The sequence below is a fragment of the Aegilops tauschii genome, chromosome 1, assembly GCF_002575655.3.
Source record: "Aegilops tauschii subsp. strangulata cultivar AL8/78 chromosome 1, Aet v6.0, whole genome shotgun sequence".
NCBI lineage: Eukaryota > Viridiplantae > Streptophyta > Magnoliopsida > Poales > Poaceae > Aegilops > Aegilops tauschii.
This window is the reverse complement of record NC_053035.3, coordinates 478,355,101-478,369,362: the sequence shown is the minus strand read 5'-3', so window position 1 is coordinate 478,369,362 and position 14,262 is coordinate 478,355,101. Positions and strand designations below refer to the sequence as shown.

The 14,262-nt window shown below is 48.3% G+C and overlaps 1 protein-coding gene across 1 annotated transcript; it reads right to left on the bottom strand.

The window, feature by feature from the left end:
- Window positions 1-7,303: 7,303 nt before the first annotated feature.
- Window positions 7,304-8,161, bottom strand: LOC109763911 (putative F-box/FBD/LRR-repeat protein At5g44950). Its single transcript, XM_073506463.1, has 2 exons — window positions 7,658-8,161; window positions 7,304-7,510 (listed from the first exon to the last, which is right to left on the bottom strand). Exons 1-2 carry the CDS (start codon window positions 8,159-8,161, stop codon window positions 7,304-7,306), a joined length of 711 nt encoding a protein of 236 aa, XP_073362564.1.
- Window positions 8,162-14,262: the final 6,101 nt, after the last annotated feature.

Below are 14,262 nucleotides of genomic sequence, written 5' to 3'. Positions count from 1 at the left end.
GCACGTACCGCTGAAGCCATCCTGAGTGTATCATCCAGTTTTCCTTAGGAGTGCGAGTGACCAGAGGCTCAAGCTTGCGCTCATACCATATCGCAGCACGATGACCCCTATCAATGTCCCCATTCAGCAACCACAATCCCGACATTCCTGCACATACAAAATTCAGAACATAGTGTCACACTTAATACAAATCTCCTCTCAAGCGCCGCATGCATACAAATTCGGAACATAGTGTCACACTTAATAAAAATTCAGAACATAGTGTCACACTTATTACAAATTCAGAACATAGTGCCACACTTAATAAAAATTCAGAACATAGTGCCACACTTAATACAAATTCAAAACATAGTGCCACACTTAATACAAATTCAGAACATAGTGCCACACCACACTTAATACAAATTCAGAACATACTACTGCTAGCTTAGCTTCTTCCTCTCGCCCTTACTCCTCTACTGCCTCTACCTCCTCTTCTTCCCCGGTTGCCTCGTCCACGCCCAATGACAAAAGTGGGACAATTAGTGTCCCTATGGCCAAATTCATTGCATAGAATGCATTGCCTAGTCGGACCTCCTGCTTCAGATTCATCCATATCATTCCGGATGCGCTGACACTGCCGTCTGCCTCTACTTGTACGCATATGCTTTGGGTTTGGAATGTAACGCCTTTCGGCGGGGTTGACGCTGTTGAAATTACCCATTGATCGAAAACCCATCAGCTCACCTGTCCAGGTATTGAGGACAGACTCTTTCAGAAAAAATGGAGACACAAACGATATTGCGTCCATTCCAAGATGCCCGCAAGCAGCAAGTACATGTGAGCAAGGTAGGTGAAGCAATTTCGGTTTATTGCCTGTGCACTCACACGTTGGCCAGGCTTCATTGCCAATTTTCACCTCATGCGTCCTCAACTCATTTGCACATCCGAATTTGTTGTTGGCTAAGCGGACCTCAAACCTTCTTTCTTGATTACCGATGGCGACTACAGTGTGTGACCTAGCTTTTTGCATCTTGTTGTCCATGTACTTCGTGACTCTTTCACAGTACCATGTATTTGGGTTGTTCAAGATATGCTGCTCTGCTTTTTGACGTCTATCTCTGAAATACTTGACGGTGCCATAGAAAATACCCTCAACGATGGCTGTAAGTGGCAATGCCCGGTTTCCTCTGAGGACAAAGTTGTATGTTTCTGCGAGGTTCGTTGTCATGACACCGTACCTTGCTCCATGTGTGTCATGTAGCAAAGACCACCTCTCCAGAGGCTCATGCTCTATCCACTGCTCGAAGGTTTTAATCGACCTCCTGAGCCTTCTCCTAGTACCAGGTGGGTCAAAGCCTGGCAGGTCACATAGCCCAACAGGCTCCTCCTCCACGGCCGCTGTTCCTGTTGCCAATTGTGCAGCTACTGCTTCAACATGTGCCCTCACCGCTGCATCTCTTGCAGCTTTCCTGTCCCTCACGTGTCTCTGCGTGCACACATTAAGTCTGTCGCATATCAAATTGTACTTCCATAACTGGTTCTGCTTGCAGAGTTTTTTGAACAGATTCATCAGGTTCTTATTTCTAAACTGCGAGAAGAAATTAGCCCCCAGATGGCGCATGCACCAACGGCTCTGCAAGTCCTGCCATGGAACTTGTTCCTCAGGGCCTGGGTTTGTCAGTGTCCTTATCGCACTGAGTATACCTACATGCCTATCATGAAGGATGCACACATTGGGCTTCTCCTTCACAACTGATATTTTCAACTGCCTGAAGAACCATGTCCAACTTTCAATGTTCTCACTCTCCACAAAAGCAAATGCCAATGGGACAACTTGATTTTGGCCGTCTTGACCTATGGCTGTCAGGATCTGACCCTTGTACTTGCCTGTGAGAAAAGTACCGTCAACACATATCACCGGTCGGCAATGCTTGAAAGCTTCGATGCATACACCGAAAGAGAAGAAGAGACGATGCAACACCCTCACAGTTGGGAACTCTGGCATGAACATGCCTTGGATATCGATATAGGTGCCTGGATTCCGCTGCTGCAGGGTGTGGAGGAGGTGGACAACAGAGTCATATGCATCAAAATAAGAACCAAATCTCCTCTCAAGCGCCGCATGCTTAGCCCTCCAAGCCTTGCCATAAGAAATTCTGTACTTGAACCTGGTGAAGACTTTTGTCTGGACTGCCTTCACTTCCATAGCTTTGCCCTGCACTATCTCATCGTAAAACAATCGAGAAATAAGCGTGGATGAAAGGTTGGCATGATCTTGAGGGATGCAGGGAATAAGACAAGTGTGATTAACTAAGTCACTTATCACCCAACTTGTGCCATACTTAGGAAGAAAGCCGTGCACCCTGGCGGGACAATCTGCGTTCTTGCATACCATTGTCAGGAATTTCTGACTGGACACCTAAGCTGTGAAAACCCTTTGCATGGACATTGCCCAATTAATTATTGCATCCTTCAGGCTTGCTTGTTCGGATACATAGCACCCGTCGCAATATTGTTCTGGTGATATTGCCAGGCTGAATCATGTCCATCATTCACGGTCATTGCAGATGATAAGTCATGAATCCACCATGCAGGATTCGGGACCTCCTCTGCATTTTCTTCTTCATCTGACTCGTCAGAATCATCGGCATGACCCCTTTCAACATCGGTGTCTTCTTCTTCCATCTGGTTCTGCATGTGCCCATCTACCTCGTCAGCGTCCACCTCGCCATTGTAATCACCATCGGAATTTCCTCCTTCTACCTGACTACTCTGCCCTGGTTCATAACCATAAGCATTTCCTCCTTCTACCTGACTGCTCTGTCCTTGTTCGTAACCATAAGCATTTCCTCCTTCTACCTGACTGCTCTGTCCTTTGTAGCCACCCTCGCCTTCATGTGCAGTGACCTCCTTCACGACGGGAAGCACTAAAGCAACAGGATTGCATCCCCTTCGTTCACAACCTTGTAACCACCGCACCAAATCGGAGTCTCCCTCTATTGGCCTCAAATAAAAGTAAATTATTGAACTTGACCGTGTCCATAATGCATGAACACCGACGGTGTGTGTTTCAGTATCAAGACCTAAACTTGCCGCAATCCATTCTTTCAACTGACTAACAGACCATGTTTGCGGTGCGCTCATTGGCACCTCTATGTGAGTAAATTCACTCAGATCTGCTCCCATCTCAGTTGTTTGGACAGTACCAGGACCGTAGTAAAATCTGAACTTCACTACATCGGACATCTCGACTCACCTATTTTTTTTCAACAATGAAATGCAAGTATTAAGCAACAACTTAATATCCCACTAACAAATATTAGACATGTCTATATATTACCTAGCTATATTTTACAGAATATTAACGGAGCAACTAATACAATTCACACACCTACAAGTATATTACGAATATTTGCCGTAGCAACTACAAATATTGACAGATTAATATATTTGACTGGACTACCTATATTACGGACCTTTTTTCGGAACTACTACAAATACTGACACTCCTAAATACTTGACATCCACATATAGTACGGATTATTACCGGAGCAACTACACATTTTAACACAACTAATTAGTTGACATCTAAATATATTTACGTATACTACCGGGGCAAATAACAATAATCGCACACCTAATTTATTTCACATCAAAACATATTAACAAATAGTACCGGAGCACCTACGAAAAATAAAATGTTTGCTGAAATATACCCTTGAAGCGTGTGTGCGAACGAAGAACGACGAACGGCGGCCACCAAACTGCCGGTGCTCCGCCTCCAACGAAGAACGACGAACGACAGCTTCACCTCCACCACACTGCCCCAACTTCACCACCACCACACTGCCCCAACTTCACCACCACCACCTCCACCAAAATGCTCACCACGACCACCACGAGCTACCCCATCAGTAGATCGAGACCTCTTTTGGCTGCCCTAACTGAGTTGAATCCATTCACGGTGCCAAAATCGCGAAAAACTTGCTCATTTAGGTGTATAAATTGGTGGAATTTTTGTGTAGAGAGAGGAGAAGGTAAGAGAAGAAGAAGAACAGAAGAAATGGGAGGAAGGGGAGGATAAGGCCGCAGGGAGCAGCCGGCCAGCCGCGCGCGAGGTGGGGCAGCACCCTGTCGGCCAGCAGCTGGCCGATCGGCCCGCGGTAGGCCGACAGGGGCATGCCCGCGCCGACAGCTCCCTCCCTCCCCCTCGCGACGTGGCCAGCCCAATCAGAGGCCGACGCATGCCAGGCGGGCCAGCAGTCGGCTAGCAGCAAGCCGATCGGCCTGCTGTGGGCCGATTAGGTCCAGTCGGCCGGCTGACGGCCGACGGTGTATTATTTGTGAAAAATATTTTTTTGGCGTAATATTTGTGTAATTTAATTAAAAATGTATTATTTAAAAAAATTAGCAAGGGCTCGACCGTCCTCTCTACTGTGTTCTCCACGATACCAAGCCTCTCAGGTGTGTGGCTTTTGAAGGAAGTGACACGGGGAGGAGGTTCTTCGGCTGTGCTGTGCAAGTTAGTCACTTTCGAAAATCCGAGTTACTTTCTTGTTGAATCAAACCATTTGGATATAGGACTTGTAGTCTACCAAAGAAGACTGATTTCTTCTTGTGTTTTCCGGTTGATTGTAGGAAACATTGTGTAGTCCTTTTACTTTACATAAAAGGGTAAAGGTCACTACTTATTTTACATCATTGAACACAAAAGAAGTGATCTAGACACTCTCATGTTTGTTTACAAATGGGACTTCTGTTTAATAGTCAGCATATTCTTCAAAAAAAACTCTCTAAATAAGTTGTCTGCAAAGGTAGCTCCAGATTAATTCAAGCTGGCTTAAAAGAAACTAAGTAAAATTATGAAATAACTCCGCGGACAGGGTGGGCGAAGCACCATAATTAGTGTTGTGAGTACCTAACCATTGAAGTGCCACATTGCACAAACACGGTTCATAGTTAGTTGAATGAGGTTATAAACCAAGTATATGTGAACTTTATTATATCCCAGAGCTTCTGCAGCAGTGTATTAATAGTCTCTGTTTATTTTGTTCCTTTTTTGTTCGCAGAGAGGCGTTAACTATGGAGTCGTCGAATGGGTTGACCGCCCATGGCCTATCATTATGCAGAGGTGCCTACTCAAGCTCTGGGGGATATTAGATGAGAGCAATGATGATAGGCAAGCAAAGGATGAAGAGATAAGCAGGCTTAAAATGGATAATGAACAAGTGAACCTTAAGCTCGAGAATCTCGTTGCAGCTGTGGAAAGAACTAATGTAACTACCATGAAGATTGACAGGCAGAAGAAGCAGATGGGTATCGTTGATAAAGACATCAAGCTCATTCAGAGGTCTCTCACAAGTGCCATTCATAATCTTAAGGACGACAAGGGTGAGATTAAGTTGGACAGGGATTTTCTGAAGGAGGAGGTGCATAAGCTGAAGGAGAATAGAAAGAAGATGCAAAGCGTCATCTGTGATCTTTTGGGGCAAGGGTTTGCGAACACTGATGACCTCCTGATGATCAAGGCAATCCTCGAAGAATGATCATTAACAGTTGCCTTCTTTTGAAATGTTGCAAGGGATACTCGTCTAGTATAAGTTTATGCTTGGACATGGTTACTTGACTAAAGGCATGTATCTCATTTTTTGCAATCTTTCAGAGGGTGTGTGACGGTCTACTCACATCAAATATTGATCTCCTGAATATTTTTATATTTCAAAGAAACGTGCTGCTAGCGAGGCGCATCCGGCAATCTTTCGTCTTGGATCGTTCCACGAGACATGGGTTACTGTAATCTAGCAAGGCACAGATGTCGCTTTGGCAGGCATGGGGAACCATGCCTCTGGTGACGTGGCACTGACTTGTCAAAGGCACGGTCCTATGTCAGACAGGAGCACCGCACTAGCACTGATACACATAAAATCTAGAATCTACAGAGTCGCGCTTAGTCCTGAAGCCGACGCACGCCAGTGCCGACTCGATTGTTTGTACTCAGACATAAACTCGTTCACGGACATGCGTTTACACGAAAGGCACGTACAGTCTGAGGTTGCTGGGAGCACGGTTTGAGATTAAGCATAGCCACGGCCATGTGAACGTACAGTCTGCCATGAAAGGAGGCAGTGTCGTCTGGTCACTGCAGACGCACTGGTTTACATGCACTAGATGCACGTTCCTTGCAGAACAGGCAAGGTAGTGCCTCTTCTCTTCCAAATGTTTTTGTTCCCTAGTCGACAACCGCACACGAATGTTTTTGTAGCATCACGATAGTGACATAAAACTATCAAATTTTCAGAATAGCGGGTGCATAGCACAAAATCATTGTTATAACAAGCTTACAAAACGGTGCAAAAGGCTTCAGCCATGTTTAGACATAACACAGAATCAGATTGGCGCAACAACATCTAACTGTACTAGCTTGAGGAACTAACTACAGCCCTGTGTCCAGCAGGCACAAGTGAACGGATCTGACAAATCCAGGCATTCAACACGCCTGTGTTTCAAATCACAGCACAGATGATTGCAGCATGCTGATAACTTGAGATGGGCGCGTTTGGAAACTTTATTCTCCCACAAGAACAACTACTGTTGCTGTTCGTAAAATTCTTGCGTGAAGTCTGAGGGAAAGAAAAACTTAATCCTCATGGTCTCTAGCTCCGTTGCCTTCAGAATAAAGAACCTCACAAACTCAGTGTTCTTCCCGCTTTTTTCATAATCTTCTAGCGTTACTGTGTTTAAATGAATGATGCGTTCTTTGAGAAACGCACGGTGCTTGCGACGCCAAATATTTCTTGCACCATCAGGAACGTTTCCTCCCTAAAAACACATAAAGGTTGAAAGATACTCAAGATCAATGGAAGGACAAAATGAACGATAAATTCCATGACCCCCGTCCCAATCAGTTCGTCGGGCGTGAGAATCATCACCTGAACAAACAAGTTCTCCAGATTTGGAAGGCACTTAAGCAAGTGAATGACCAGGTCCACTTTATGAGTCATGGCCAAAAACAAGGTTTTGACAGATTGCCGCATTGTAGATAGGCTGACCGTCGCCAAATCCTTCACATAACATGGAAAATAAAACATAAAATTATCAGAACAAAAGGTTGGATGAGATGAAACTACCTTCTCAAGGAAATGCAGCTGGAATTATTGTGAAATGTCAGTACCATAAGACATGTGGGGTCAAGCGAGATACTGAATTTGCCCAATGTCTCCAGTTTGGGTGCAGAGATGGTGAATACCTCCATGTTATTGCTCAGGAGATTGTGGATCAACCTTTGAAGTGAGGGGGCATCCTCAATGATGAATTTTCCTTTCTAACCACGGATGCCGATGCTTACAAGGTTAGGGGAATTTATTGTGATCCGATGCCTTTCTCTATTGCAAACAAGCAGCAGGCACTCGAGTGCAGGGCAACTAGAGTTGATCATGCTTTGCAACAAGAAGTCTGATATATCAACCTCAACAAGCGAAAGTCTCTTGATCAGTGGTAGTTCAAGTACCTCTACATAATGGTCTAGTATCTGGCAACACGCGAAGCTCACAGTTCGCAGAGAATAGGAAAACCGAAAGACGGACTTCGGTAGTGAGGGCGTAGATGAAGAGCATGTGTGCGATAGTTTGACAGTTTCTTTCACAAATCGTGGAAACAGGTAGTAAAACTCAAGCACCTGGAGATTGTTCAATCTGGGGGACTCAAGCCAGGCGTGGACAGTAGAGGGTCTGCATTGGAGGTAGCACGCCGGTATACAAAGGCGGAGAACTGCGCCCACATGGCTGGAGAGGATGGACTCTGGAAGGCAAGAACCATCACTAGGAACTGTTTTACCCTGATGCCAAGTTACGATGTATCGTATGCGAGCAAGCTCCTCACTGTAGGCAGAGACCCTACTGATGATCTCGACATGAACTGTTTCTAGGGCGTTAAAAAGACGAGCGACAGGGATCTCACGGCAGTTAAGATTCAGAGGAGCGGTCGGCCAAACAGGATGCCAACGACGTGCGAGCATCCGAGTGCGGATGCCCTCCCTAGTGGAGAGACGGGAGATGACCTCACCGAGGATGGCATCCTGGAGGTCGCTGATGCGGTCCTCGCCGCTTCCAGCCGCTACCGCCAAACCACTAGAGGACGGCGTCGCCCTCTTGGTGCATGGCGCACCGGAGTGGATCTCCATCTCCGTCTCCGTTGCTGGGATCGCGCTGCCTGCGAGCGCCTCTATATGTGGCGTGGATCTGAAAAGACCAAGGAAAAGGGTGTGTCTAGGGTTTCGAGACGCCGTTCGTTCGCCTTAAATAGCCGGAGCCTGGCCTCGGGCGACGAGCCAGAGCGGCGTCACCGGCGGGGACGCCCGTCGGACCCTTGGGTTTCCGGAGCGGTGCCACGTGGCATTCACACCCGAATACGAGGAGACACCCGTCGAAACATAACTGGGGACGGGTGTCCGTGTCAAAACCGGCGGATCTCGGGAGGGGGTCCCGAACTATGCGTCTAAGGCGGATGGTAACAGGAGGCGGGGGACACAATGTTTACCCAGGTTCAGGCCCTCTCGATGGAGGTAATACCCTACTTCCTGCTTGATTGATCTTGATGATATGAGTATTACAACAGTTGATCTACTACGAGATCGTAGAGGCTAAACCCTAGAAGCTAGCCTATGGTATGATTGTTGTTGTCCTACGGACTAAACCCTCCGGTTTATATAGACACCGGAGGGGGCTAGGGTTACACAAAGTCGGTTACAAAGGAGGAGATCTACATATCCGTATTGCCAAGCTTGCCTTCCATGCCAAGGAGAGTCCCATCCGGACACGGGACGAAGTCTTCAATCTTGTATCTTCATAGTCCAACAGTCCGGCTAAAGGATATAGTCCGGCTGTCCGAGGACCCCCTAATCCAGGACTCCCTCAGTAGCCCCCGAACCAGGCTTCAATGACGATGAGTCCGGCGCGCAGATTGTCTTCGGCATTGTAAGGCGGGTTCTTCTCCAAATTCTGAGTACCTGTTGAGTAGTGTCCGGCTTCCCATAAATGTCGCACTCCTTGGCTTCCGCGCCTAATAATGGCTATCTTCCACGCATCGAGCGAATGCGAGAAGCCAGGGCATTTTTACATTTGCCTCCCTAGCTGTGTGAGTAAATCGCCTATTAAAGAGACGGGGATTGTCAGATCCAGATCACACCATCCTCCCACAGTGAGTATCCATCAGAGCGCAACCGGAAAAATCCATTCCAACATGGCCGGCCATCGCAGCTCCTCCTCTCGCTCCCGTAGCCCTAAGCCCGGAAATTGGAAGAAGTGTTCCGTCCCCCACAGCCAATTAGTAGAGTTACAGACCCAGGGATTTCTCCCCCCAGCGTATATGGTCCCCTTTCAAGCCGGGCTCGCCACCTACAATGGCGGGGAGCAAGCGGAGAGCTTTCCCAACCCATCCATGGGGGGGCGGGTATGCCTTGTCCCTTACTTATTAAGAGGGCTTGGATTTCCAATTTATCCGTTCCTCCGCGGGCTCCTGGAGTTCTACGGCCTCCAGCTGCATAATTTTACTCCCGCCTCCATATTACACACTGCTGGCTATGTCGCCCTTTGCGAGCTGTTTCTAGGCTGCGAAGCTCATTTCGAGCTATGGAAGAGGCTATTCTGCCTCGTACCCCGTACAAAGGAGGGGTCAATATACCAAGTGGGCGGAGCAGAAATATGGCGCATCGCCGGGACCGGATACCTGTCCGGTACACCGAAGAAGACATCCGAAGACTGGCCTTCAGAGTGGTTTTATATGGAGGACGTCCCCCTTCCGGACCCTATTCGGATGGGCCTTCCTGAGTTCGACAACGCTCCCCTGAAGAAACGCCGCAGCTGGCGCCCTCGGAGCCCTCAGGAGGAAGATAACGGGGAGGTCCTTTACCTGATGGGTCGGATACAGATGCTGGCCCAGTCAGGATTGACAGTAATCGAAGTTATGTCAATATGTATAATGCGGGGGGTGCAGCCACTTCAATATCGGGGGCAACCCATGTGGCACTTCAACGTAGAAGACGATGCCACCCACTGCGGTCGTAAGGGACCGGACTCAGTCGCTGCCCTAGAAAAAATTATGTCCAATCTATACAAAGGAGAGGAAGAGGAGTTCATCCGTATCAAGCCACGGGATGGATTCTCCATGTACAACCCTCCAAGCTGGGTGAGCTGCTACAGTTTACTCCGGACCTTCCCGCATTCTTTGTCATAAATACTTACCTTGCTGTTTCATAGCAGGAGCTGCGAAAAGCTGTGAGGGAGGTCCATAGCCCGCCTCCACAACCAGAGGACCCTGACCGGGCCCTCGACCCCGGACTCGAAGAGGATCCGGACATATTTGTGGAGTTGATTGACAGGACGTTCTATCAATTGAGCTGCGATGATGCCATGGTGGCCATCATAGCCGATTATCCTGGACTACTCCCTGCATCGTATGTGAGTAAAACCGGAGTCCCAACTTCCGAAAAGGATCCCTTTTTCTGCACTTCACCTACCGCACATATGGTGTCTTACAGGGAAGGCCCTCGGGATGCCATGCCGAACCCGCAGTGACTCACCCGCAAGGGGCACCGAAGCCGGGTAGGCTTAAAAGGAAGGCGGTCAGGACTGAGACGCCGTCACAGAGGTATGAAACAGAACCCCACTCCGTGGTTGTCGTCTTTTAAAATATAATGACATCCATGTTTCCTAGTAGGAAAAACGCTCGGCGGACTATATCCGGAGAGGTTGCCGGTCACGCCTCCACCAGTCGGGCTCGAGAGCTGGACATAAAGGCGGATGCTAACATGAGGCAACGCTAGAGGTTCCTCCTACAGAGGATGCGGATAGGCTATCCGCTACAAATTCCGAAGTGGAGAGCGCCATGAATCACAGGCGTCGCCGGGCCGTACTCCGTGACGCTTGTTTCTCCCAAGAGGCGTTCGATGCCTTCAACTCAGGAGACGCGTACATTCGAGCTACTCAAAATGGTCTTGCCAGAGCCACGGACCAGTATGTAAAGGATATACGGGTAAGGAAGTTTAATAATTATGTATATCAGTAGCCCCTGAGACTTGAAACAGTTGACACAACTGATTTAAGGATCATTATTTGTGCAGGTTCTTACGGAGAAGAATACCCAATTGTCTCAAGAGCTGGAAGAGTGCAAAGCCCAGCTACGGGCCGCAGTTACCACAATGAAGGAGTCCGAAAAGGCCCCCTCTGGTAACACTTGTCTCTATCAAAAAGAATGACATGTACCGTTTAGTATGCGGCATGCATGCAAATCTAACAATAGATTCTGCAGATGATGCCGGGGTTAATCCGGATGTAGTGCAAGGGGATGAGCAACATGCTCAACGATAGTTAAAGGCTGGCGAGCGCGTGCTTAAGCAGGTTAGGCAGGAGAAAAACGATCTCCAAGATGCCAATATCCAACTGAGTGTTGAACTGAAAGATGTTCGGGCCCAACTTGCTGACTCCGTAAAGGAGAATGAGAGGCTTCGACGCGGCATTTTAAGTGCTCGAACGAACTTTTTATTGAGTTCGGCGAAGAAACCGGCTAACAGAGTTATATGTGTAGGTATGCTGATGGGTCGTCCCGCAGAGGAAATGCCCGGGTCTGCAGGTGATCTTCTGCCAGAGCTCTCACAACTGCACGAACAAGTTCAGCAGGTGATGCCGGGCATTGCCCAAGCTTTGTGGCCATCCGCCTCCCCGCCAAGAGGCCTGGGGGAGCTTACAGAGAAGCTCAAGGGAGCGTGGCGGCGCTTCCGATTATGGAAGATATTAGCCTGCCGGCAAGGTGCGAGGGAAGCCTGGGCCATGGTGAAGACGCGATATACCAAGGCTGACCCGAACCACATGGCCGAGGTCGGACCTGTGGGGCCTGATGGGAAAGAGATCCCCGTCAGTTTGCTGTATGACCAAGTAGAATTAGCCACAAAGTATTCCCAACAGGATTGTAGGCTAGATAGCCTGTTGGATGGTATAGAAGAAGAATTTAGTCAGTCTAAGTGACTATGTACTTCAAGTGACATGTATTGTCCCTAGCCATATTGTAAATTATTTGTCATGGCGGACCTTTTCGCTTCAACCTCTGGACCCAACAGTCCGGAGTGTATCCGAATACCCGCTCAGTTATGAAAAAACCGGGGTACGCGTGGAAACAAGGCGTAGGGGTCATAAGTGCTTGAACAGATAAGTACCCAACTAGCTATGTTATATTACATGGATAGTAAGAAACATCTTCCAGGGAGAATAGTTCCGTTAAGGGTTCCTTTCCCTGGGTACGCATGCCCTAATGTGCATGTCCGAGCTGCGAAAAGAGACGCAGGATAAAAACATCTGGGGGCATGTATTACAATAAATAAGGATCATCTTTTGTTCACCGACTGAGTATTCCCTTAAGAACGCTAGCTTTCGGCTTCACCCAGTCTGAGGTACACATCCGGCTGACCCGGCAGTAACAATCGCAGAGGTGCTCCCCTTATGCCCTAGCCGAATTAACCGGAACGTAGGGCATAAAGACAAGAGCCAGGGAATCCAGCTTGGCCAAAACTTAAGTCATATCGATGCATATAATGGCAAAAAAAGGTACATGTGGAAGAATAACACATGTGTGGGGCATAGAGCCCGGAAAATAGTTATATTAAGCTTCTATATAAGAAGCCCCCAGGTATAATGAGCGCGGCTAGCGCGTCAAGATTGTGTAATCAAGACACATTTTAGCCTTTTAAGGCCTTGAAGAAAAAGGGAAGAAAGAAAGAAATAAAAGACAGATAACGGATATATAAAAAATTGACGGAGGTAAGGAGACGAACATGGATTCTGGCACTAGGCGTAGAACCTTTGGAGTCTGGCTGCGTTCCATGGGTTTGGCTCGAGTCGATTGTCCGATGCATCCCGCAGACGGTACGCTCCACCGGTCAGAACTTGGTCGATAACGAAGGGACCTTCCCATTTGGGCTTGAGCTTGTTCTTTTTCTTCTCCGGTATGCGTAGAAAGAGTTTGCCAACGTTATAAGTTTTGGCCCGTACTTCTCTGCTTTGATACCTTCGAGCCTGTTGTTGATAGAATGCAGAACGGGCTTTTTCCACGTCACGCTCCTCCTCCAGGGCGTCCAAACTGTCCTGCCGATCAAGCTCGGCCTCTTTCTCTTCATACATGCGCACTCGAGGCGAGTCATGAATTATGTCGCAGGGCAGTACCGCCTCTGCGCCGTACACCATAAAAAACGGTGTGTATCCGGTAGTGCGATTCGGCGTGGTCCGCAGCCCCCATAGTATGGAGTCGAGCTCCTCTACCCAGTGCGTATCGGATTCCTTCAAGGATCGCACTAATCTGGGTTTAATGCCACTCATGATAAGACCGTTTGCTCGTTCGACTTGACCGTTAGTTTGCGGGTGATAGGCAGAAGCATAATCGAGCTTGATGCCCATGTTGCTGCACCAAAGTTTTACCTCGTCGGCTGTAAAGTTCGAGCCGTTATCAGTGATGATGCTGTGGGGGACGCCATAACGGTGTACAACCCCGGATATGAAGTCTATCACTGGTCCGGATTCGGCCGTTTTAACTGGTTTGGCTTCTATCCATTTGGTGAATTTATCCACCATGACCAATAAGTATTTTTTTCTTATGGCTTCCCCCTTTGAGGGGTCCGACCATATCAAGCCCCCAGACCGCAAAGGGCCAAGTAATGGGGATTGTTCGGAGAGCGGTAGGCGGCATATGGCTTTGGTTTGCAAAAAGCTGGCAACCGACGCATCGTTGAACGAGGTCCTGTGCGTCTGCTCGGGCCGCCGGCCAGTAGAAACCTGTACGGAAGGCCTTGCTTACAAGGGCCCGAGCTGCGGTGTGGTGGCTGCCAAGTCCAGCATGAATTTCTGCCAAAAGTTGCCGCCCTTCCTCTTCGGAGATGCACCTTTGAAGGACTCCGTAGCGCTTTTCTTATAAAGCTCTCCCTCGTGGACCTTGTAGGCTTTAGACCGTCGCACAATGCAGCGCGCCTCGTTTGGGTCCTCGGGTAGTTCCTACCTAGTTAGGTAGGCCAGGAATGGTTCTGTCCACGGGGCGATGACAGCCATTATTACGTGGGCGGAAGGTGTTATTTCGGTGGCAGAGCCTCCGATTATGTCAGAGTGTTCGGTTTCTGTTGTTGTGGTCGGGTCCGGACTATTGTTGCCGGTCTCCCCTTCCCATACCACAGATGGCTTAAACAGCTTTTCCAAGAAGATATTAGGCGGGACAGGGTCGCGCTTGGCGCCGATGCGGGCGAGGATA

Coding starts and splice junctions, on each gene's coding strand:
- LOC109763911 (XM_073506463.1), bottom strand. CDS start 8,161: ATGGAGATCCACTCCGGTGCGCCATGCACCAAGAGGGCGACGCCGTCC. Junction 7,511..7,657: donor CCAGATTGAACAATCTCCAG/GTGCTTGAGTTT, acceptor GCGTGTTGCCAG/ATACTAGACCATTATGTAGA.